The sequence below is a fragment of the Cryptomeria japonica genome, chromosome 10, assembly GCF_030272615.1.
Source record: "Cryptomeria japonica chromosome 10, Sugi_1.0, whole genome shotgun sequence".
NCBI lineage: Eukaryota > Viridiplantae > Streptophyta > Pinopsida > Cupressales > Cupressaceae > Cryptomeria > Cryptomeria japonica.
Genome location: NC_081414.1, coordinates 922,049,967 through 922,076,819, shown reverse-complemented (window position 1 = coordinate 922,076,819; position 26,853 = coordinate 922,049,967). Strand labels below are relative to the sequence as shown.

Genomic DNA, 26,853 nt, shown 5'->3' with positions numbered 1-26,853 from the left:
ATAACCTATCAAAGCCATGCCCATAATAATAGTAAGACCACATAACAATTAAAACATTGCTTAAAGGAATAAAATCATGACAATAATTTAAAATTGGAGAAGAAATCCGAATGCCAAAATAATACAAGTGGAAGGAAAATTTTGAGCCATAAGATGTCACCCTTAAACCACCCCAATTTGAAAGGAAGACTACTAAGAGAGATAAGCCAGCTCTAGTTTTCATAAATCAGCATTAAGCATGGGATTTTTTGCTAGAGATATTAGAAGTAATGAAAGATGTAGAATTAGATATAGAAGGAATCTTCAAACAACTTTCAAATAATCTAATAAAATAATCATGGACATAAAGTATACGGTTTTTTGCTAGAGATATTAGAAGTAATGGAAGATGTAGAATTAGAATTAGAAGGAATCTTCAAACAACTTTCAAATAATCTAATAGAAATAATCTTTAAAAATTTATGTATCTATACGATAGATTTTTCTCTTTATGATCTCTATCTCATCCTATGATGGATCATAGAGTGTGATCCGGAACGTTGATGAAAAAACATTTACACAATCAAATCCGAAAACAACACATATTAGTCTCATAGATTATGAAAATCTACTAGCATTAAATTACAATAACTCTACATTTTATTAATAAATATATATTTAAAGTATCTATTCTAATCTTATATATCATCTAAACCAAATAACATGATTACTTAGTTCCTCTTCCCTAGTTACAATATTTGTAAGGAAAGAGGGGGGAGGATTGTGCTCCCAAACTGCAATTCTCCAAACCATTAAAACGAAAACACCAGTGAAAGTCTGTTTGATAATACTTACTCAATCCCTCTGTTTTATTACGGCATGCAGTGGATTCTTCATTACTATTGTGAATTCCTGCACCTCCGTAAGATCAACGGGCTCTCCCGGTTTGCTCTCCCACACAAATTCCTGCACCAATCGGGCCACCACAAGCTGAACATGCATCATAGCCAATGCAATTCCGGGACAAATCCTCCTCCCCACGCCAAACGGCATCAGCTTTATCTCTCTACTCCCCGTCAGATCCACTTCATCACTCAGGAACCGTTCTGGCCTAAATTCGTCAGGATTTTCCCATACTTGGGGATCATTACCCATTTCCCAGACGGCGAAATTGATAATTGCATCCGCCGGAACATCATACCCACCAACAGTGGACGCCTCTGTAACTGCGTGCCCCAAAACGAATTGCCCCGGCGGGTGGCGTCGCAGGGTCTCCTTCACCACAGCCTCCACATACACCATTTTCGAAACATCCTCCTCTTCCACCGCTTTTTCCTTACCCACAACATTCACTATTTCCTCGTACAATTTGCTCTGGATGCCTTCATCTTTCACCAAGTTTGCCATCAACCATTGCAGAGTAGTAGAGGTCGTATCCGTCCCGGCATTCAGGAATTCCGTGCAGAGCGTCACCATTTGGTCGTCATTCAGCCCTCTTCCGTCCTCCACCCTCAAACAAAGCAAAGTATCAATGTATGCTCTGCACTCCTCCTCCTTGCCCTCCGCTAAGACAGCTCGGCGCCGATTAATAAGCTCAGTTAAGATTTCCATCTGGCGCTGACGGATCCCCTGCAACCGCTTCCGCCGCTTTCTATTTAGAAACTCCAAAACTGGGAAAAAATCATCGAATTCCGCTTTCCCCAAGCACAGAAGTATTTCCCTGAGGATGCCCTCGACGTCTCTCACGGTTTTCTCTTCCAAGCGGGTCCCAAAACACATGTAGAGGAGAATACATAATGTTGCATGCCTCAAGTGGTCAATCAATTTCACAACCCCTGCACCTTGTTCTGCCTCGTTTCTTAGCCTTTCCAACAAAATCTCCATTCCCCATTCCCTGCCCTTCCAGAAGGACTTGAGTGAAGAGGTGCTCAGAGTTTCACTCACCAGATTTCGTCTCAATGTTCGCCACTGTAGGCAGTAGGCGGCCATCGCGATGTTCGCCTGGCTGTCTTGGAAAAGCTTACCGCGGGGCCCCTTCACAGCTGGTCTGGTGGCAAAGATGGAACCCTTGTGTATTAAGGCTTCATAAGCGAGCTCGTGGCTGGCTACTATAATCGAAGGACGAAAACCCAATCTCAGGGTTATGATTGGGCCGTATTTTTTATGGAGTTTGTGAGCATACTGCTGGAATGGTTGCTTCAAGCGTATGATTTCAGGGAGATTGCCTACAAGAGGCCATCCGGGAGGACCTGGAGGCAGGTGATATGTCTTCTTCTTCTTCTTGTTCCAGCTTAGCCCCAACCAGATAAGGCCTCCTATGAATGCTACAACACATGTAAACCCATTCAAGGTAACACCTGATAACTCCATTCAAAGCTGCAAATGATTTGAATTACCAGGTCTTCTACCATGAACTGCAGAGAAGAGGATATGATAATTCTCAAGACATACTCCTGTGCAACTAATCGAAAGAGTGTACCATTTTAAAATCACCGTAATACTGTATAGTTTCATTGGTTTCTCAGCAACGGCAAGCCACATTCTTGTTGAAAAGCTCCGTCATCTCTTGAGGATTGGTGATATGTTTGTATATGAAATTTTATATTTTCATTGGTTTATCAGCAACGCCTTCTTTTCCTAAGACATTTATTGATAAAAGGCTTTTTTTCCTGGTCTAAGTAGCCCGCTTGAATTTTATTCTTCTTGGACAGCTCCGTCATCTCTTGAGAACAAAAAGAGACGTCAACATGAGAGATCTAAGCACTTTTGTCTGAGTTTTCCGGTTCGTTCCCTCCGCCTTTTGTACATGCCAGTTAATGGGGATCTACGCATTTGTGTTGTTTCTGGTTATCCTTTCTGGTTTAGATTGTGTATTTATATCAAACATTTTTGTTATGTCTGCTAAAATATTAGCTTTTTAATAAATTAGATTTATAATATGTAATATTTTATATTTTATTTATTTGTTTTTTAGTATTGTAATAATAATATTTGTTGGCTGATTAATATATTAATCATAGTTACTTTAGAATATAGCACATAATAGTTTCAAAGCAAAAGTATATTCTTACAGTTTTAATGCATCATCCATACTAGGTCAATGAAGTTTATAATTGTAGGAGTTTGAATTTGAGGCACAATTCTGACTAGTATAATTGAAGTTGAGTTTGTTCTTTAGAACAAATATTTGTTAAATATTGATGAGCAAATGATTTCATAGTAAAGAGCCTTCCTAGATTGATTGGTTGATTTTGGAATTGATATTAAAACCCTTATAGTAGAGTTGAAATTGAGTTTGTTTGCTATTAAACATTGTAATGTTCTACTTAGTGGTGAGTACCTATGTTCCAAGTATTATAATAATTAAGTATTCCTTGTCTAGTTGATAGATGCAATTAACAAATTATTGTGAGTCTTAGATATAGAGGGCCAATCAAAATCCTATGCATCTTAGCACATAGTGAAGGAGTCCATGTCTCAACTAAGAATGAGATGGACAATGGCTAAAACTATTAGAATGGTTCCACTATTTATACATAGGTAGTGTTAGATCTTGAGATAAATTGTATGGAAAAATTGTAAGCCCAAGGTAAGGCAAGTTGGGTCGCTGGACTGGGTCGTGGGGATACCCCTAGCGTACTGGAAAAAAAAATTGTATGGAAGAATTAGCCTCATAGTGTAAACTTCAAGGTGCACTAACCTAGTGATTGAGAAGCTCACAGATATATTGAAATTATGAGATCACCTTCTAAACCTCAAACTCTATGTAAAATGAGTGGAAGTTAGAACATAATTTTTCTCATTAAAATAAATACAAAGAGTTCAATAGGAATCTCTCAATAATAAAATAATATTATTTCTATACTTATAAAGTTGAAACATAAATAAACTTTAAAAAAATACTCTAAATTAGCAATGTATGAAGTAAATAATACCCCAAATTAAGTAATTGTACCTCCTAAAACTACCTAGAATGAAATGGTGAGAAAATACCATGAATCTAATTTCAATGATTTGTTGATTTTGAAATTGATATTAAAACCCTTTTAATATAGTTGAAATTGAGTTTGTTTCCTATGTTTCAAGTACCTATATGTTCTATGTTGTGATGAGTACCTATGTTTCAAGTATTGTAATATTTAAGTATTTCTTGTCTAATTGTTAGAGGAGTCAAGTTAGCAATTCAAAGATAAGTTAGATAAGTGTTTCTTGTCTAGTTTATAGATGAGATTACCAAATTATTGCAAACCTTAGATATAGAGGACTAATCAAAATCCTATAATACTTAGCACATGGTGAAGGAATATGTGTCTCAACTAAGAATGAGATGAAAAGTGGCTACAATTATTAGAATGACTCCCCCAATTATACATAGGTAGTGTTAGATCCTAAGATAAATTGTATGGAAGAATTATCCTCAAGGTGCAAACTTCGGGGTGCACTAACCTAGTGATTGAGAATGTCACAAAGATATTAAAATTATGTGACCACCTTCTAAACCTCAAACTCGATGTAAAATAAGTGGAAGTTACAACATAAATATTTTCATTAAAATAAATATAAAGAAAAATAGGAATCTCTAAAATGTAAAGAAATTTTAAAAACTTCTATGAATTAGCAATGTACAAAGTAGTTTATATCCAAAATAAGTAATTGTCTATGAAAACTACCTAGAACTAAATGGTGACAAAATACCATGAATATGATTCCAATTACTTTGATCTAGCATGCATGTTCGGAATTTAGGTGCTTTAATAGCTCAAATCTATCATAAGAGACATATTACATGAGCAATACTAATGTTTAGATGTCTTTCACTAAAAGTAGTGTAGTTTTAGTGGGTCAACTAACATAATTAGATATGTATACCAATCAACTATGAAAAAAATCACGATCTTATAGTTCAAGTAATATTAATCAACATATCAAGAAATTATATCTTATAATTTAATATTTATACTCATATTTTAAATATGATACTTTGTTATAATTTAAGGTTGGAATAATAATTAACTCTTAATTATAATTTTATAATATTGTTTTAATTATTATATGATATAATTTTATAATTTAGTAGAAATATAATTTGACTCTTACTGATTTAACTTTGATCTTTATAATATAGTAACGTGTCTTTATATTATAGTTACTAATATTACTTTTTTAATATGGATTTTCCTTCACATTATATTATACATCTAAAAGAATTTTATTTATAAATCTATTGCCACTATTATATTTTTTAATATTCTTATAGCTGTAAATTTATATTTCTAATTTTAATTTTGATTTAATATAACTTATATATTATTATTTTTAATTCTCATAATCTAATTTAGTAGGTTTGCATTAACATTCTTTTTGTGTTTTATAAGTATATTGTTAAAATATAATGTCTAAGAATTTAATACCAATTAACTTATATTTTAAATAATATTAAATTGTAACAATATTATTTCTTTGTTATTTTTAATAATTTTTTTTTTTTTTAAACGATAAAAATTTATTCAATCAAAATAAATGATTATTTTTATTATCATAATTTTAATTAAAAATATAACATTTATAATTAATAATATTAAATAGAATATTAAGATGTTTGGAAACCATATCTTATCAAAACGTAGATTATTTTAGCGCATCTGTGAAATTCTCCCGCAGCTAGGGCTTCTTCTGGTGATGCCCTTAATCCATCTGTGACTACTCCTACCACGATTCTACTTCCTGTTATAAATTTAGGATGCTCCAATACAATCCTCACATAGGTTGATCGTGTTGTTCGTGGGGGTTTGGTGGCAAACTAGCATTGTCCCTATAATGGCATTTTTGGTCCTTCGTTTGGGGTGATGACTTTGAAGGACCAACCTACTCCAGGGTTGTTGGAGTTTGGCATGAGCTTAGATCGGGTTAAGATAGTTTTTTGCCAGATCAATCGAATATTCCCTCACCATCTCTTGCTAGGGCTTGTGAGGCTATTACCTAGTGACGACTTCCTCCCAAAGTTGTTCAACCACCTTCAAATGGTGACAATGAAATAGGGCATCTTGATGGTCAATATGGTGCTAATGCATGGTCATACCATGCATGCATTGGCAGGAGGCCATTTCATTCCACACATCATGTAATCCAACTTGTTATAAATGCCTTGGAGGTTGACCTAAGCGGTGAAATTTTACAAGAAGTGAATGAAAATGTGACATTTTTTTTTCAAAATACGGTTTGATTGGAAGATTCAAAGGGTATAGGCCAAGTTTGGTAGAATTGCATCAATGGATTTCAGATACCTAGCATCCCATTCTAACTAGTGATGTTCAAATGTACCCCTTGTTTGGGGATTCTTTGTTGTCACTACCATTGGGATTGTAATGAGCATTTTCTTATGTTGAAACCTTGGCATCCCTCATTTGATCCAATCACTAAATCTTTTGCTACAATATTGATTTGGGTAAGATTGTCGAATCTTCCTTTGCAATTTTAGTTTGATTCTTACTTTGAAGCCATTGGTAATTCTTTCTGTAAAGTCACGTGGGTTGATGAGGGTTCTATAAAGTATCTTCACACCACTTATGCTTGCATTTGGTGGACATCAACATATCTAAGGATCTCTCCGGTGAGATCTCCTTTAGCACCAAGTTTGGACGTTGGAATAAGATTATAGATTATGAGGGTATTCCATTCCATTGTCATAGATGTTATAATACTAGTCATGTTGCGACTCAATGTGAAAAACAAATGCATGACAATAAGGCTACCTAGTGGAAGGATGTCACCCCCCACCATTACTCAGTTGAAAAGGAGGAGTCAAGGGTGGATGGAGAAGCCAACAAAAGTATTGTTGAGAAACCATCAAGGGAGGAAAGTCATAAGATTTCACTAGCTAGATCTTAGACAAAAGCAAGGGCTCCAAAGACTATTTCACCACCATGCAAGGGAATTGTTCGGAGTGTAAAGAGATAAAAAATTTCTTTGTTGGAAGGTGAAGAAAATGCCACTGAGGTAGTGGTTGGGGGTCAAGGAGAAAGGGACTTAGAAGGAAACTACACACTAGTGCATAGAAAAAGGAAGAAAAATGAGGTTATTTTCAACATGCATCTTCATTCCCATGGCCAACATGGAGCCAAATCCTAAGTTGGAAGCAAGTTGTTCTATTGTTGTCTTGTTCATTAATGGTCTCAGTGTTTCTCTAATAATAGTATTGTTCTCTATTTATCTTTGTTTAGGTGTTATGGGTCAATGGTGCAACCTGTTAATAGGCTGGTTTTTATAATATGTAGGAAGGTGGGTTGTAATATTGTTTCAACTAGTTTTGATCTAGGATGGGAATGGAAAGTGTAGTCAGATATAAAACTCTCTTTTTGAATTTAATACATGGGTGCTACCCTTTGTACTATTTACCTACCAAAATATATATATATTAAATAGAATATTTTTAAAAAATCAGTACAATCCACTTTTTTAAATAAAAATTAACCTAAGATGTATTATTTGATTCACAAATGTTGAAATTCAAATTTATTTTTTATTATTTATTTAAAAATAATAATATATATTTATTTTAATTATTATAATTAACCAATTTCTATAAATATTAATATTAATGTTTTAGTTAAATTGTATTATAAACTACATACTAGTTATTACTATAAAATAGAAAAACAGTATAACTATATTCGAATTAATTATATAATAGTGTAACATGGTGAAGGAGAATGGATAATACATGTCCCTATTGCATACTAAATTCAATAGTTTGTTAAAAAAAATATAATTCCTTTGCTATATGGTGACTTTCCTAACAATAATAAAATAAAACTAATACTTCCATAAAAATATTAATTAGTAAATTGATTAATTATAATTTTAGAAAATTAATGTCTCAAGTTAATTATAATTATAAATTTTAATTTTTTTATGATTATAAATTTAATGTCTATTAACATCATTTTATTTATAATCTATTATTGTTATTGTTATTGTTTTGATTATTATTTTTGTTGTTATTGTTATTATTGTTTTTGTTATTATTGTTATTATTGTTGTTATTGTTGTCATTTTTTTATTGTTATTATTATTCTTGTTATTGTTGTTATTGTTAATATCATTATTATTATTATTATTGTCATTTTTGTTATTATTATTGTTATTGTTTTTATATTAAAAGCAGTAAAACAAAGGTGTTGATCTTAAATTATTATTATTGTTATTGTTATTATTCTATAATATTTTTTTATATATTTTTTAAATGATATAATTAAACTATTGATTATCATTTTTTAGGTTGAAGGGCATAATTGTATACATAAAAGATCCCAATTCAGTAACAAATGTATTTTTTGGTTGGTTTTCCTCTTTGATCCTTACTTAATGGTAGCCAAAAAAAGCCCATAAGTAAATGAATAGATCTATCTCTCTATGATTGATCCCAATATTTCTTCCATGAAAAGGGGTAGGGAAGGGGTCAAGAATGCAAACTTCATTAAGCTCCCAAAAATATACAGAAATCCTAATTTCACCTATCTTTATTTATCAAACCACCATAGTACTAATCCATTCAAAGTCCTCTATTGGTTTTATAATTCCCACTACCAACATTTTATATAACTCTATTTTAACTATTTTTATTCATATTTGAATTGAGGTGGTAACGTCTTTTCCTTTGTATTTTGGTTCCTTCATTTAGTTGTATCTTCATTACCCCTACTTCTTCTTTGACCCTCTTATGTTAAATTCTAAGGAAATTCATCTTCATACTTAGACAATAATTCAATGACAGTTGCAACAACATATTCATCCCAGCAATCTCCAATCTTTGCCAATGTTGGATTGTCTCTAGAGGCTATATTTTCTTCTCTAAGTTTAAGGGGGTTGATTATAATAGTGATCCTCAAAATTATTTTGGAGTTATAATTCTCATTCCCCTTTTGATATTGTTATGTCAATGTTTTTAATTTGTTACTATTTTTCATCATTGTAAATGATAAAAAAAATTTATGATTGTGCCTTCATTAAATTCCATGGTTTGTGTGCACATTCTTTCCTCTCAATTATAAATGAATCTTATTAAGCCAAATAAATTCATTTGCAATTGAAAGAAATGAGATGGATTTACTATGACAACAAGTGTTACTCTCATGATCAAACCCACTTAACTTACTATTCCATTTGTAAAACCTTCAACAAGTGTTGTGCCTTGTGAACCATAAATTATAAAGCACTTTTATGCATTAATAAGAATGGGGTGTATTTTAGAGGCTGGCTAGCAAATTATGATAGGTATATTAGGATGCAAATGTATAGTTTTTTAGAAAAGTCATTAACTTATTTTTCATAACCACTACTCATGAAATAAAAGTCAATAAATTTGATTAAAAAAATGCACTACTAAATTTTGATATAAATATCATAATATATCATCTCAAATTATAATATTATTTAATTTAAAATTATTTTTAAAATAGATCAACTAACTTGTAAATAATTTTTTTCATAAAGTAATCTAATATGTTTGATTTTTTTTTAGTTTTGACTTTCTCCTTAATATTCTTTTAATGTTTATAAATGTTCTAAGTTTAATAATTAGTTTATTTTTTATTTTTATGAAATTATTAAAGTGCTCGTATCTTTTTATTTGTAGTTCAATTCTAAGACAGTTTTGTCAAAATTACTAAAAAAGGAGGCCTTTTACTTTGGAAATATTTTATTCTATTCACATTTTTAACTTTGTTTCTATTTCAAGAGTTGATTTTATTTTCTTAAAAATTGTTTTATTCATTGAGTTTATTTTTTATTTTTTATATTCTTTACATATTTTTTTGTATTAGAAATAAGGAGATCAAAAATACAAGAGATCATAGAGTATCAGAGTTCAGAGGCCAAGCCTCACACCATCAAAAATGAAGTATATACAATGAATCAGCAGGACAAAATCATAAACCAAGACACCTAGTAAAGCACTTCATCTCAGGTGTCCACCCAAGCCACCCATCCCATGGAGCCATCCATCCATACCATGCTTTTCTGATCTTGGATTTGTTTCAGCGTGTAAACCATCTCACTATTAGCATTGTGAGGTCTTCTTTTAATCTCCTTGCTAATTCTGCTGAAGGTTTGATTGAAAGCATGTATATTATCCAGGTGCAGCCTCCAGAAATATCCATTTTTAACCTCATTTGTAAAAAAGGTAGCATGACCATCCTTGAGCAGCCTTTTGAATTTAGCCTTGTTGATTTTCATGGTCATCTGAATCTGCGAAAAAATTTTAAAGTATGTGAGACTTCAAAAAGACTCAGTAAGCATTCTAGGGATATTTTGAAATCTTTCTTCATTTCTACACTTCCAAATTTGCCATAAAATGTTAGATGAGGTAATATCCCAAAACATATTAACATCTTTTCTAGCTTTAGATATAAAACCAGTAATAACTTCAAAAAAATTGAAATTAGAAGGGATAGAAATACCAAACATTAACCAAATCTCTTTGGAAAAACTACACTCAAAGAAGATATGCTTCCTCGTTTCCGGGGTTCTGCAAATGCCGCAATAGTTAATATCAGAAAAAGAGTTCCTAATAGGCAGCTTATTGAGAATAAGTAACCATTTAAAATATTTAATTTTAGGATCAATAGAACTTTTCCAAAGATAATTAAAAACTTTCTTCCAAGAAGAAATATCCAAATCAGTATTCCAAATATTGTTAATATGATTGATGATGTCAACATTATAATTTAAAACAGAATAAATATTCTTGGCTTTAAGTTTGGAGATGGTGATACCATCAGGCCATTTTATCTTCAAATAACTATTAGAGTCCACATGACATAGGGTAGGAAAGTCTTTACTAGCTTTAACAATCATACTATAAGTCTTTTTATGAGAATCAGGAAGCTTAAATTTATTCTTTAATTCATCCCAAGGGATAAGTCTGTCCATTTCAAAGATATCAATGAATTGCTTGATTCCAAGGTTAGCCCAATACTTAGCCGAGCACCCTTGGGTAAGAGCAAGGGGTTTATTACCAAGCTTAAGGTTCCACCAAATGGATCTTTCACCATGGAGGGTTTTATTATCATAGAAGTCTTTGTTAGTGATGAATTTCCTAACATGGTTCCAGGCTTTCCAGATGGATTTAAAAACCGCCGAGCCTTGAACTATAATAGGAAATTCACCACAAATGAGATCAATGAGAGGAAGATTTTTCCAGAATTTAGCATTTTTAGGACATCCCCTCTCAATATTATTACGAATCAAAACTTTCCAAGGATCATCTCCCTCTAAGGCATGAAAGATCCAATTGGAGGCCAAAGCAAGACCGCAAAGTCTTAGATCTTTCAACCCTAGGCCCCCAAGGAGCTTATCAACATGACACCATTTCCAATTGACAGAGTGCAGCTTTTTATTTCCCTTCCCATCAGACCAGAGATAATTTCTAATAGCTTTCTGGATTTCCAAAACTTGGTAGTCATTAAACATCCAAGCAGAGGCATAATATATGTTGTAAGAAGACATAATTTTTTGGCAAACTTGGATTCTTCCAGCAAGAGATAGAGACCTATTGTGCCACTTGTTTAGCTTATTATGGATCTTATCCTTGACCCAACCCCACATCTCTTTTAAAGAGGGATTAACAGAAAAGGGGATACCCAAATATCTGACAACTTTAGAGGGGCCACCCCATTGGAAATCAAATTTACTAAACCAAACAGGAGGTTGATCATCCCAACCAAGACAAATAGATTTGGCATGGGATAATCTAGCTCCAGAAATTTTACAGAAGAAATTAAGTTTATTGATCATGGCAACAAAATTCTCTTCAGAGGCTTCATGAAACAGAGAAGTATCGTCAGCAAACTGACAGTTTATAATTTCCTTATTATTAGGAAGGATGATGCCTTTAACAGCAGGGGATAAAGTGTTGTCCCTAAGAATATAAAAAAGAGCTTTAGAAGCAATAACAAAAAGAGCGGGAGCAAGAGGGCACCCTTGTCTAATCGATCTTTCCAAAGGGAAGATGGTAGACAGGGATCCGTTAACATCAATTTGAGCATGAGCATCCTTGAGAAGCATTTTCACAATACCACAAAAGAAGGATGGGAAACCAAAAGCCTCGAGCATCATATTAATAAAATTCCATTCAATTCTGTCATAAGCCTTCTCAAAATCCAGTAAAAACATAGAAACATTTTGATTAGTATGCTTAGCCCAATTAAGAGCTTCCCAACTAGTAATAAGATTCTCTAATATATATCTACCCTTCACAAATCCAGTTTGGGTAGGGCAAACAAATTTGGGGAGAATGGCTTCAAGCCTAGTTGACATAATCTTAGCCAAAATTTTATAAGAAACATTTAAAAGAGTTATAGGCCTCCAATTCTTAATAAGGGATTTATCACCCTCCTTAGGGATGAGTTTAATGATACCAGAATTAATATCCCTACCCAGGGTTCCAGTATCGATGGCTTCATTATAAATATTAATTAAGACTTTGCTAATCCATTTACTGTTAGCCTTGTAGAATTCCGCAGGTAGCCCGTCAGGCCCAGGAGCTCTATCATTATTAAGGGAATTGATAGATTTCTCAATTTCCTCAAGAGACAAGGGCTGCTCAAGAATAGAAGCATCCTCAGCCGAGATCCTTTTAGGAATAAGATTCATACATTGATCTCTAAGGGCCCTAGCCTCTTGAGAATCCTCCGAAGTAAAAAGATTTTTATAAAATTCAGCAAATTCACTCTTGATAATATCAATATCAGTAATCAATTGATTGTCAATAAGCAGCTTATCAATAGATTCCTTAGCTTGCTTATGTTTAATAAGATTAAAGAAAAATTTACTACCTCTATCTCCATAATGTAACCAATGGGCTCTTGAACGAATTCTCGCCCCTAGAGCTTTTTGATGTTGATGTTTTCTGAGAGCATCCTTAGCATGGGCAAGCTGGTGACAGAGATAAGGATCATCCAGGTTATTTTGGATATCAATTTCAGCATTATAAAGATTATCATTAAGCCAGGATTCCTTAAATCTATAATCTTTGGCCTTCTTTTGACCAATAGTTCTTAAAAAGTTCTGCCAGGCAGAGACATCTAGACTCCACCTACGGATATAGGATAAAGAGGGAAAATGAGACTCATTGATGAGTCTAATAATGGAAATGGCAGCAAGAATGTCATTATCCTCCAGAAGGCTAGTGTTGAGAATGAATTTACAGTTAGAATGATTGCTATAAATAGGTGAGCAGCCGAGATTAAGAGATATAGAAATAGGGTGGTGATCTGAAAGAGTGGTAGGGGAGACAAGCACCAAGTTATTATTCTTATCCGGAATCACAGAAAAGAAATTGCTATTAAGATAGAATCTATCAAGTCTAGAGTAGATTCTATACTGACCCTTCTGAAAATTACACCAAGTAAACCAGAGGCCAGGGTTATTATTCTTGCTTCCCGTTAAAGGATCAAAAAGGGATTTAGTCCTTTTAAAGTTATTCCAGGTAAGTCTTTCCTGCTCTTTCCAAGAGAAAGGGAGACCTCCTAGTTTATCTTCTTGATTCTCAATCATATTGAAATCACCTCCAAACATCCAGGGAATGTCAGGAAGCGAGCTAAGCCAAGACCAAAACATACTCCTTTCCGTATAATCATTGGCAGCATAAACAGAACATATACCAAAATCCATATCATTATGATTAAAGATCAACCAAATGGCTCTATTACAAGGTGAAAAACCGAAACTTTTAATTTTAGGTCCCCATTTGGGGTTGAGTAAAATCGCCACTCCCCCTCTACCCTGAGGGTGATTAGTGGAGAATTTGATAGCATCTCTCCAGATAAAATTAAGATTGGATTCGAGATTGAATCCAGTAGACTTAATTTCTTGTAGCATAATCATATCAATATTAATTCGAGAGCTGAGAAAATTCTTAATAACAAACTTTCTATCAGGACATTCCAGTCCTCTAATATTCCAAGAGACGCAATTCATTGAGATAGAATTAGAGAATTAGACGCCTCAACACCCACGATGTCCTCCATAGGAGAAACATCCTCAGAGTCAGTTTGATTCTGCTTCTTACTATTCTTGTTTTTGTTCTTGGATCCCGGAGGTCTTCCTTTCCTTCTAGTAGTGAGGATATCCTCATTATCAGACAGAGAAGGGGAAGAAGCCTCCAGCACCGGAGACTGATTATTAACAACAGCAGGGTTTGCCGGAATGACTTCAACTATGAAATCATCCGAGATCTCTTGAAAATCTTTCACAGGGGGATTCTGCTTTGAAGAAATGAGTTTGGTGGGAGCCTTAGAAGCAGATAGAGGGGGGACAGAGGGTTTAGTATTGTCTTTAGTAGTCATATTAGCTGCAGAAGGAGGGGATACAAAAGGCATATTTGGAGTCGAGTCTTTTTTACTTGACCGATTTTTCCTTTTTTTTGTAACAGTTTGAAAACCATCTGTATCCACTATTCTAGTAAATGATACATTTTGAGAGAACGGTGCTTGAAGCGAAGAGGGGGGAGATTGTGAGGGGGCAAGTGGGGAAGGCATAGGATTAGTTTTAGCAGAGGAAGGGGGAACCGACTGGGTAGAAATGGGGAGGTTAAAAGGATTAGTATTCTTTTGGGTTTTATTTCTGATAATCGGGCAATCTTTCCTAAGATGCCCCTCTTTTCTACATAAAAAGCACGCGTTCAAACCTCCTAGGGTTTCAACAGGGCAGGAGACCTGCTCATTAACTATAGAAATGTTAATTTCTTTGGGTAAATCCTGCCCAGGCTTTAAAGCAATAAGAACTCTCGCATCTAAATGAGGGACTAAACGAGCAGAGTCATCCATTCGTAGGAATTTTCCTAGGGGATCAACCAACTGAGGAATAAAACGCCACAAAAAAGGGGGAATTTGTTTAATGAGAACCCATCTTGGAGCTGAGAGAGCAACCACCTCATCAAGGTTAGCCTCCGCATTCCAAGCCAGAGCCCTAAATGTGGTGTTTCCAACTGTCCAATATTCTTTTTTTAGCACAGCCTGTTGAGATTCATTATTGATAAAAAACACAACAAACAATCCTTTCTGTATCTGCCTACAAAAAGAAATTTGATAGCCAAGCTTTAAGTTCCAATAATTATAAAACCAGTCATCTAAGAATTTCCTAGCAGGCACTTTATCAATTTCGACCGCAGAGAAGAAGATGGCGGTATTTCTTAATCTTTCTTTTTCCTTAATAATCTCATTTAACATTTCAGGGTTAGGAGTAACATGAAATGCAGAAGGATTACCGATTGTTATGTTTTCATCTTGTGTAGGTTTGGCGAAGCGAGCACCAGAAGCGATTGCAGGAGATGAATTTGCAATCGCCTCCAGAAAGGATCTCGGCTTGTTGCCAGGGTTTGAACTAGGTCTAGGCACATTATTAGCAGAGTTATCAATTGATTTCGAAGCAGACACATTACTGCTACGGGGAACTGAAACAGCTGAAAAATTAAAAGGCATATTAAATTTAGGGTTTGGGATTAAGGGTGGATCACACCTGATTCCTTGTCCATTCGTCGAATCATCAAAATTACCATTGCTTCTGGTGACGCCAGCAGTATCTCCTGTTTGAGTATTGCAACGCACATCCTGAGAGATCGCCATAGCAGCAACAGGTGCCACCTTGTCACTGTTTGCGGGGGTGGAAAGAACGACAGCCAGATTTTGTACTTCGTCTGTGCGAGCCACCAGATTTGCCATTTTGGATTGCCCTGTGTCCCTAAAATTGGAGCCGTCCTTCATTGCCCTTAAAATCCTTCTTGAAAAACAAGAATCTTATCTCCAAAAGCTCGAAGCCCTAATCGAAACTCTGCAGCGCAGCGTCAATGATCTGGGAGAGCCCCCGAGAGGCGAAAGCAGCGAGCGCAGAAGCATCAAAATTCAAAATGCGAGCGCAGAAACATCAAAATTCAAAATGCGAGCGCAGAAACCAAAAATCAAATATCATTCTTTACATATTTCATTAAAAAATTTATTATATATAAGATTAACAATTATACATTTTTACGTTATAGAAATTATAAATTATTTATAATTTTATCATTATTACATTTTTATAATTTAAAATCAATATAATATTTTAAATATTGTATCAAATATTCATGATATTCATTAGCTAAATAAAATTGCCTTATAGTTTTAACAAGTTATCATCAATTATCAACCCCCGGGTAGCCCCCTTGTTTTGGCTGCTTTTAATATAAAAAACAAGTTATTATCAATTCTATATTTCCAACCATGTTGCAAAGTAATTATAACAATCAATATTTGTTTCCTCCATTAAATACTATCAACTATCAACTAATCAATCTACAAATTCACAACTAATCAATCTACAAATTCACTTTACTATCAGATCACTTTGTCATTAATATTCAACCAATACTTATTATTAAAAGTAAACTCAACGTCAACTACCTTACAAGGGTCTTAATATCAAACTCAAAATCAACCAATTAGTCTATTAAGACTTTTTACTCCCAAATCATTTGTTCACCATTAACAAATATTTATTTTAAAAAACAAACTCAACTTCACTTATATTATACTAGTAGTAGTTGTGTTTGATATGAATCAAACTCTAATCTTTAGCCTTATCAATTATAATATTCATTGACCTAATAAAATTGTGATACATAATGACTTGGAGGAATTTGTTGATCTCAAACTCTCTATTCTCGAAATAGTATGCCATAACCTGTCTATCAACTAATAAACATATACTATTATTACAATACTACATATACTATTATTACAATACTACATAGACAAGTATGGTATCCTCTTTCGACTAATTGCAAACAACTTTAAGAGAAGGATACTACAGGTTTCGAATCCACTCCTCTTCTCTGCAGTTCATGGTAGAAGACCTGGTAATTAAAATCAATTGCAGCTTTGAATGGGGTTATCAGGTGTTACCTTGAATGGGTTTGCATATGTTGTAGCACTCATAGGATGCCTTATCTGATTTGGGATAAGCTGGAACAACAAGAAGAAGAAGAAACATCACCTTCCTCCAGGTCCTCCCGGATGGCCACTGGTAGGCAATCTTTTTGAAATGATACACTCCAAACAACTATTTCAGCACTATGTTCACAAACTCCATAAAAGATACGGCCCAATCATAACCCTCAGATTGGGTTTTCGTCCTCTGATTATAATAGCCAGCCACGACCTCGCTTATGAAGCCTTAATACACAAGGGTTCCATCTTTGCCACCAGACCAGCTGTGAAGGGGGCCCTGAAGCTTTTCACACACAACCAGACGAGCATCAATTCGGCCGTCTACGGCCCGCACTGGAGAACATTGAGACGAAATCTGGTGAGCGAAACTCTGAGCGCCTCTTCACTCAAGTCCTCCCGGAAGGGCAGAGATTGGGGAATAGAGATTTTGTTGGACAAGTTAAGAAACGAGGCAGAGCAGGCTTCAGGGGTTGTGAAATTGATTGACCACTTAAGTCACTTGGCATTCTGTATCCTCCTCTACATGTGTTTTGGGGCCCGATTGGAGGAGAAAACTGTGAGAGACGGGGAGAGCATCCTCGGGGAAATCCTTGTGTGCTCGGGGAAACCGGAAGTAGATGATGTTTTCCCAGTTTTGGGATTTTTTTACAGGAAGCGGTGGAAGCGGTTGCAGGGGATGAGTCAACGCCAGATGGAAATATTTGTTGAACTTATTAACCGGCGTCGGGCGATCTTAGCAGAGGGCATGGTGGGGGGGAGTGCAGGGCATACATTGATACTTTGCTTTGCTTGACATTGGAGGGCGGAAGAGGGCTGGATGACGCCCAACTGGTGACGATCTGCTCGGAATTCCTCGACGCCGGGACGGATACGACCTCCACTGCTCTGCAATGGGCGATGGCGAACTTGGCGAAAGATGAAGGCATCCAGAGCAGATTGTATCAGGAAATAGTGAATGTTGTAGGTAAGGGAAGAGCGGTGGAAGAGGAGGATGTTTCGAAAATGGTGTATTTGGAGGCCGTGGTGAAGGAGACCCTGCGCCGCCACCCGCCAGCGCAATTCGTTTTGATACACGCAGTTACAGAGGCGTCCACTGTTGGTGGGTACGATGTTCCGGCGGATGCATTCATCAATTTCGCCGTTTGGGAAATGGGTAATGATCCCAGGTGTGGGAAAATCCTGACGAATTCAGGCCAGATCGGTTCCTGAGGGATGAAGTGGATCTGACGGTGAGTAGAGAGATAAAGCTGATGCCGTTTGCCGTGGGGAGGAGGATTTGTCCCGGAATTGCATTGGCTATGATGCATGTTCAGCTTGTTGTGGCTCGATTGGTGCAGGAATTTGTGTGGGAGAGCAAACCAGGGGAGCCCGTTGATCTTACAGAGGTGCAGGAATTCACGATAGTCATGAAGAATCCACTGCATGCCGTAATTAAAACAGAGGGATTGAGTAAGCATATTGAACAGACTTTTCCAGATGTTTTCGTTTTAAATCTTGTAAGTTTTGCTTTCGTTATGGTATTGGTACAAATAATCAATAGTAGTTCTAGATAAAACCTATTGTTTTCATTTTTTTTTCACTTGAAAATAAGTAGTCATTATAACCAATTTTGTACATCTTTAGATTCTAAATGATACATCAGATTTTGACGATCTTTTTTGTTGTCTCTACATATGACCTAAGTACTAATAGGTATTATTCTAGCTTCTAGTTAGTAACGATGCACACTAGAGAATCTTTTATGCACGCAAGGATCAAAAAGTACACATATTAAACTATTGTCCGATATTTGTTTAAAGATTTCTCAATAATCATGCACTTAAAATTGCCAATACTTATGCACAAATGCTCCAGTGTGTACTGTGGGTACCAATAAAGGTGCACAAATGGACCAATTATGGTCTAAAAATGCTAAAAATGGACGGCCATTGGTGTTTGATTATGAAAGTGAGTAAACGAAGTGCAGGGAGAATAGAATAAAATAAATACACAAATAGACAGAACACTAAGATTTTACAGTGGTTCACCCAAATTGGCTACGTCCACTTTAATCAAGGAATTCTCTTATTACAATCAGTTCAAGAAGAAGTTTAGGAGTACACAGCAACGGATATATGTAGAGACTCTAATACAACCAAGAAAGAGGAAGTCTAATAGCCAACTGTAATGGAGGGAAAAGCAATTGGTGTTTCATCTTCAACAATCTCTCACTTGAAACCCAGTCGCTGCTGCAGAGATTCCCTGCTTGCCCAGCTATCAGAGTTTGACAAGGCCAAGAGAAGTCCGACAAAACTTGAACTTTGCCGTTGTCACGGACTTAGTTAGTGCATCAGCTAGATTCACCTTTGTATCAATCTTGGCGACCTGTAACTTGCCTTCTTCAACTACATTACAAATGAAATGTTGGTGTCTATCAGTGTGCTTAGAGTGATGATGAGATGAATGATTATTATGTTGGCATTACATTAAGTTTGTTGGTATGAGGATATTGAGAAGGTTGTTGGAGATTGATGATATAATTGATAAAGGATGATTACTGTCTTAATGATATTATTTTGTCATTGATGTCAAGCAATTGATTTTCTGATTCAGTACGATGTTGCCATATCTTAAAGAGTATGTTTTGATGAGTATAAAGATGTCGGTAAGTGACACGGAAAGAATGTGAAAAGGAAGGGGAGTAATAAGTTATTCAATGGGCAACTATTACCGAGTTAGACAGTGATGAGATTATGATATTTTGATTGTTTTGATATCCTATATATGTGTATTCAAAGACTGAATAAGAAGAAAAGATTCCATGCATTAGAATGAGTAAAGGTTTGATACTATTCTATTTTACCAGCAAGGAGCCAGTCGGTAAACTCCAAGGTTATCGGTGTCGATTAAAGAAGGAAGAAGTCACCGAGCGTTGTTAGCAAGAAAAGATACCGAGACAGTAACCGAGATGAGAATGTCTACCGAGTAAAGTTCAGAATTAACCGAGTATCAACCAAGCAGTAACAGAATGCATTGGATAAATAAATACATTATTAAATGAAGGATGCCAAAGAGCTGGAGATTTATAGATGATTGGAATGTCATGCAAGAATTTTGTTAAGGATCAACGGCAATGAAAATTCAAGAGTTAGATCTACAGCACAGATTGAACGGTCATAACCGAGCACAAGTACCAAGGAGGGAATACAAGTTTCAAGGCAAGATAAAATGTTTTTCAGTTCGAAGGATTCAATGAACCTAGTCAAGTTTTAAGATCTGATGGCTAATATTAATCACAGGAAATGTGATTAAGGAGATTAAGCGGTTAGGAATTGCTTATAAATAAGGAAAGTTGATGAACAAAGGATGCGAGCAAATAGAAGAACAGTGATGTTGTTGAAGTGATTATAGAGTACAGAAGATTGAAGATCTGATTGAAGAACAGAGTGAGAAGCCCAGCAAGGAGGAAGATAAGTCTTATGACAAGATTATTTTGAGCACATTGAGTCTGCTATAACATTTCAGATGTGAAGTTGCAGATATATTTTATTACTGTTATTTATTTTTGTAAGTGACAGGAAATCTCTTAACCGAGTGGACCTAACAGCCTTATTTGTAAATCCTCCAGCAAGGTAACATTCTAATTGAGTGTTTGAAATCCTTTGACAAGGTCACTTCTAACAAAGTGCAAGATTCTGATAGATCTGAGGGAAACCCCTTGACCGGGTCACATCTAGCAATGTGTTTATGTAATCTTTAACAGGATTGGCTTTTAACCGAGCATACTCTAGAAGAGTATATTTTCTTTGTGGGTCTGAAATCCCACAATGGTTTTTCCCTATTTGAGTTTCCACGTTAAAACTGGTGTTAAATGTGTTTTGATGTTTCAAGTTTATTAGTTTATGAGTTTGAATGATTTACAATCATAGTTGCATATCAAGTAAGTTCTACTGAGGTTGAATCTGATTAGAACATTGTATTGTGAGTTTATCTAATTCACCCCCCCCACCCCCCCTCAATTAACTAACAATTGGTATCAGAGCTGGAACTCCGAAAGAAAAGTTTAAAGGAACTTGAGGCAAGATCCGAAAATGTATAAAAGGGATGCACCAAAGTTGAACAAGTCAAGTTTCACCACATGGCAAAAAAGGATGAAGCTGCATTTATCAGGAATTGGAGAATATGCAACATATTATCTGGAGAATGATTACACTGCACCTAGCACATACCCTATGACAATGGAAGAAATAAAGGCAAAGAAAGAACATATTCAAGCAATGATTGAAATAAAATCAGCATTGATCGACTCAGAGTTTAATGATCTAGAAGGTTGTAATGATACCAAAGCTATGTGGAATAAGCTTACATCTGTATATGGTGGTGATGAACATGTTCAAAGAGCAAAAGTAGATAGTCTAAGAGGACAACTTGAATCCATGAGAATGAATGAAGGTGAGAACATAATCTAATATAGTACAAGGTTAAAGGAAACTGTCAATCAAATCAAAGGAGCAGGAGGAACTATTAAAGAAAAGGATGTAACAAGTAAGTTGTTGAGAACACTTTTACTTGCTTATGACATTCGAGTCTCTGTAATTAATGAATTAAGGTTTGTACCAAACATGCCAGTCTCTTTGGATGCTACTATCGGTAAGCTACATGCTTTTAAGTTAAGTAATTTTGATAACAGTGGGTCTTCGGTAAAAAAAGTTGAATCTGCTTTCAGTTCTTTTCATCTTGGTGAATCTGATGATTACAATGATAGAATGTATAAGTATGATGAAGAAAATCATAGTGGAGCAAGTGAGAGATTTCACAAAAACATGGAAGAAGTACACAAACTATATGAGAAAATCAGAAAGCAAGAAGAGTTTGAAGCATTATTGGCCAGAAGGTTACCGAGAGGCAAAGGTAAGTATAAAGGGAAGTTACCTTTAAAATGTTTTAACTGTGATAAAATTGGACATATGGCTTGTAACTGTCTTGACAAAGAATCTAGTGAAAAGAGAGAATACCAAGATGATAGACAGAAAGACAACCAATACAGAGGGCACCGAGACTTCAGAAGGAGAGATAGAAAGACATGCCTAGTAGCTGATGAGGAATCCAATGATGATAAATCTTATGGGACTAAGACAGAGGAAGTTGTATATGTGGCTATCAAAGATGGATCAGATGAAGAAAGGTATGAAGAAAAAGCCTTAATATCACACATAAATAATAATGATTCTTGGATCATAGATAGTGGATGCTCACATCACATGACAGGTGATAAACACAAGTTTGTTAAATTAGAAGATTATGATGGAGGTTATGTAAGATTTGGTAATGATACACCTTGTCCTGTGAAAGGTAAAGGTTCTATCACACTTCTTGACAATGCTAAATGTGATGATGTATATTGGGTTGAAGGTCTGAAATACAATTTGTTGAGTGTAGCACATCTAAACAATACAGGATACCGAATAGAATTTCAGAAAGGAATTGTCAAAGTTCATGACAAACATGGAAAGTTGGCTGCTACCGGGACTCAAACAAGAGGTAATACATTTCATCTTGACTCAACTCAGAACAATTGTCTGTATGCGAAAATAGAAGATACCTAGTTATGGCATAAAAGGTTTTGTCATGTAAATTTTGATAACCTGATCAAAATAAGTAAGAAGCATCGTGTAAGAGGTCTACCGAGCTTGGAAAAACTTGATAATGCAATATGTCGAGGATGCCAAATGGGTAAGATGACAAAATCAAGCTTTACAAGTGAGTCTTATACTTCTAAAGGAATTTTACATCTTGTGCACACTGATCTTTGTGGTCCTATGAAAGTTCAAAGTTATTATGGTGATAAATACTTCATACTATTTGTGGATGATTACTCAAGGATGATGTCAGTTATGTTTTTAAAAGAGAAATCTGAAGCCTTTCAAATGTTCAAATGGTATAAGGCAAGAGTTGAAAAAGAAACAGGAAGATAGTTGAAATGTCTAAGTTCTGATAGAGGAGGAGAGTTCATTTAAGATGAATTTGACTTATTTTGCAATGATCATGGTATAAAGAGACAAGTGTCTGCACCGAGAACACCACAAAAAAATGGGATTGTTGAAAGAAGAAATAGATCAATTGTAGATTGTGCCAGAAATTTGATGATAGAAAAGAGAGTACCTCAAATATTTTGAAGAGAAGCAGTAAGCACTGCAGTTTACACCCTAAACCAAGTACAACTGAAGAAAGGAACTATGAAGACACCGTATGAAATCTAGTATGACAAGAAACCAAATGTAAGTTATTTTAAAATATTTGGAAGTAGATGTTATGTTCACAAAGATGACAGAAATGGAAAATTTGATCAGAAAAGCAAGGAAGGAACATTTCTTGGTTATTCCTCTAGGAGTAAAGCATCTAAATGTCTGATCAAATCATCTAACAAAATAGTGGAAAGTGCAAATGTGAAAATTGATGAATTTGCAGAAAGGAATGATGAAGGAAATTCCAAAGAACCAGAAGATTATGAAGAGTTTGTATATGTACAACCGAGAAGTCTTACCGAGAAAGCCGATGAAGAAAATACTCAGTTACCGAGTGATGAAGAAGATCATACAGAGCCTACCAAGCCTATATTAGCAAAATATGTCAGAAGAAATCATGCATCAAGTCAGATTATAGGAGATAAGGATGCTCCAGTGATGACAAGGAACAAACTTAGATAGAACACATGTCTGATATCCGAGTTTGAACCGAGGATAGTAAAAGAGGCATTAAGCAATGAAGATTGGGTGAATGCTATGACAGAAGAGATTGAACAAATCAAGAAAAATGAAACATGGACACTGGTCCCAAGACCAAAAGAGAAAAATGTAATCGGTACAAAGTGGATTTTCATAAATAAGCTAAATGAAAAAGGTGAGGTCATTCGGAATAAAGCAAGGCTAGTTTGCAAAGGTTATGCTCAAGAAGAAGGAATAGACTATGGTGAGACTTTTGCACCTATGGAAAGACTTGAGGGAGTGAGAACATTATTGGCATATGCTGCTTACTTTAATTTTAAGGTATATCAAATGGATGTTAAATCTGCATTTTTGAATGGTATACTAGAAGAAGAAGTCTATATTGAACAGCCTGAAGGATTTATTGAAGAGAAGAATAAAGATCAAGTATGTAAGTTGAACAAAGCTTTATATGGTCTAAAGAAAGCACCTAGAGCATGGTATGAAAGGTTGCACTCTTACTTAATAAAGATTGGATTTATGAGGACTAGTGAAAACAACATGTATATGAAGAATGATGAGGATAATGGAATACTGATTTCAGCCATATTTGTTGATGATATTATTTTTTTGTGGAAATGATTCTTTATGTAAGAACTTTGGAAATGAAATGTGCAAAGAATTTGAGATGTCATTAATCGGTGAAATAAAGTATTTTATAGGTTTACAAATTTTGCAAATGAAAAATGAGATTTTCATTACTCAATCCAAGTATATAAAGGAAATATTGAAGAAATTTGGAATGGGGGATTCTAAACTTGTAAGTACTCCTATGACTACTAACTGTAAACTATCAAAGAATGATGAATCTGTATCTGTTGATGAGACACTTTACCGATCTATGATTGGAAAGTTGCAATATGTAGTTCATAGTAGGCCTAATATAGCACATGCAGTAGGTATAGCTACAAGATTTTCTGCAGATCTCAAAGAAACCCATATGACAACAATCAAGAGAATTTTCAGATACTTGAGAGGCACTGAAGATTATGGTTTACTATATAAAAAGAGGAATGATTTTGACTTAAAATTCTATACTGATGTTGATTGGGTAGGAAATATTGATGACGGGAAAAGCACAAGCGGTGGAGCTTTCTTTTTGGGAGAAAGACTAGTGAGTTGGCTTAGCAAGAAACAAGGATGCATTTCACAGTCAACAGCTGAAGTTGAATATGTCGCTACAGCACTAAATTGTACCAATATAGCATGGATCAAACAACTGTTGGAAGGTATGCATGAGACAATTACCGAGTCAGTAACTATATTTTGTGATAATACAAGTGCTATTAACATTTCAAAGAATCCGGTAATGCACTCTAAGACAAAGCATATTTCTATAAAGTATCATTATCTAAGAGAAGAAATTCAAGAAAAGAAAGTTGTGCTGGAATATGTTAGCACAAAGGAACAAATAGCAGACATCTTCACAAAGCCACTACCAAGAGACACTTTTGAGTATCTCATAAGTAAGTTAGGGGTCCTACCCCTATCTAGTACTCACTGACAGAGTTCGATGAAAGAATCAATTCTATGACTCTACAGAATACTATTTGTGAGTTGATGCTGATCTACACACTTTAAAAGGTTGTCTAAAGTTGTGCACGAATTAGTGAATGAAGACAGGATGCTCTGACCGTGACTAAGATGATACATTTGTATATGTTTTAATAGCAAGGAAAATACTTCACAAGGGAATTAATCATGGATCAGTCTTACTTTTGGCATTGTTGTCAAAGGGGGAGAAGATTATAGGAGAAGAATAACAGCAGTTCGAATCAATTGGAATAAATCAAGTTGGTATTGCCATCTGATGCTCTGCAAAAAGGATTAGAAAATCTGTTTGATGGCAACACACACAAGAGCACAAGAAACAAACGTTAGTGTTAGCAACAAAAGATTATCCTAAACAGGCATATCAAGAGAGATATTAAGCATGAAATAGAAAGCATATAAACATAGAATAAAATAGCTAATCAAGATGTTCATAGTTGCTCCTCCCTTGTTCCTCTCCTCTCCAAGTCCCAAATGAGTGTAGCTCTCAGCTTTTAGCACTAGCCATGGATGCCATATGGAGATTCAAGATGGTTGAATATGATAAGCAAATGTTATGCAAGTGTAGATAGTGATGCTATGAGAAAGCTCTATGCTAATGCCAGTATAACAACAATACTCTAATTCTTCCTTTTTGCTTAAGGAGAAGGGTTCTATTTATAGAAGAAATGGGGAAATGAAGGGTTAAGATTGAGTAATCTTAACAAGGGTTAGGATTGAAAGATATTCAATCCATGTGAGACTTTCAACCCAATCCCATGTTGACAAGTGTCGCCATGAGGAGGCTTGAGAGGAGAGATAAGGAGCATTAAATGCTTGAGGGGACATGATGGTTACCCTAGTCAAAGAAATAAATGCTTTGAAGAGACACATGGGTTACATGAGGGTTAAGTTAGGGGTCAAAGTCCTTAACCATGGGTGCAAGTGGAATTAACCATTAATGGTCATGTAAGAGCCATAAGTGGTTTGGAAGACTTTAGAGGTTAATTTGTTGAACACACAAAGCATTACTTGCTTTTCAAAGACTTTGGAGTCTTTGAGAAGTGACTCCAATTTGCTTAGGAATGTGACAATATTTAGGGGATGGATTAGGTTAATTAGGAAAGGTTTAGAAGAATCTAGAAGGGGTTTAGGCATGCAAGTGGATTTTGTAGGAAAATGCAAGTGGGAGGGATTTTGGTATTTTCAATTAAAATAAAATCATTTATTTCAATTAAATGGTGTAATGTGCATTTGGATAAATATTCAAAAAAATATTAATTTATTTAAATGAGAAAAAGGAAGATAAAGCATTAAAATGCTTGAAGACTTTGAGGGAAACCATTAAAGGCTTGAAGACTTTAAGAAAAACCATTAAAGTCTTAAGAAGACTTTAAGGGAAGCCATTAAGTTTGAAGACTTTAAGGGAAACCATTAAAGGCTTAAGAAGACTATAGAAGGAAGCCATCAAGTTTGAAGACTTTAAAGCCATCAAGTTTGAAGACTTTAAGGGAAACCATTAAAGGTTTCAAGTGGGTGAGGATAAATAGGATTTTAAATAAATAATTTATTTAAAATAGTTGTGCAACTTGCTTTTGTAGGAAAATACAAGTGGGTGG

At 35.0% G+C, this 26,853-nt stretch overlaps 1 protein-coding gene and 1 pseudogene across 1 annotated transcript; one reads left to right on the top strand and one right to left on the bottom strand.

Moving 5' to 3' along the window:
- Positions 1–834: 834 nt before the first annotated feature.
- Positions 835–2,349, bottom strand: LOC131038340 (cytochrome P450 77A4-like). The gene has a single exon (XM_057970726.1). It carries the CDS (start codon positions 2,347–2,349, stop codon positions 835–837), a length of 1,515 nt encoding a protein of 504 aa, XP_057826709.1.
- A 4,741-nt stretch (positions 2,350–7,090) lies between these two features.
- LOC131038339 (cytochrome P450 77A1-like) lies at positions 7,091–18,514 on the top strand (annotated as a pseudogene).
- Positions 18,515–26,853: the final 8,339 nt, after the last annotated feature.

Bases quoted from the DNA above. Each gene is read 5' to 3' on its own strand.
- LOC131038340 (XM_057970726.1), bottom strand. From the start codon at position 2,349: ATGGAGTTATCAGGTGTTACCTTGAATGGGTTTACATGTGTTGTAGCA.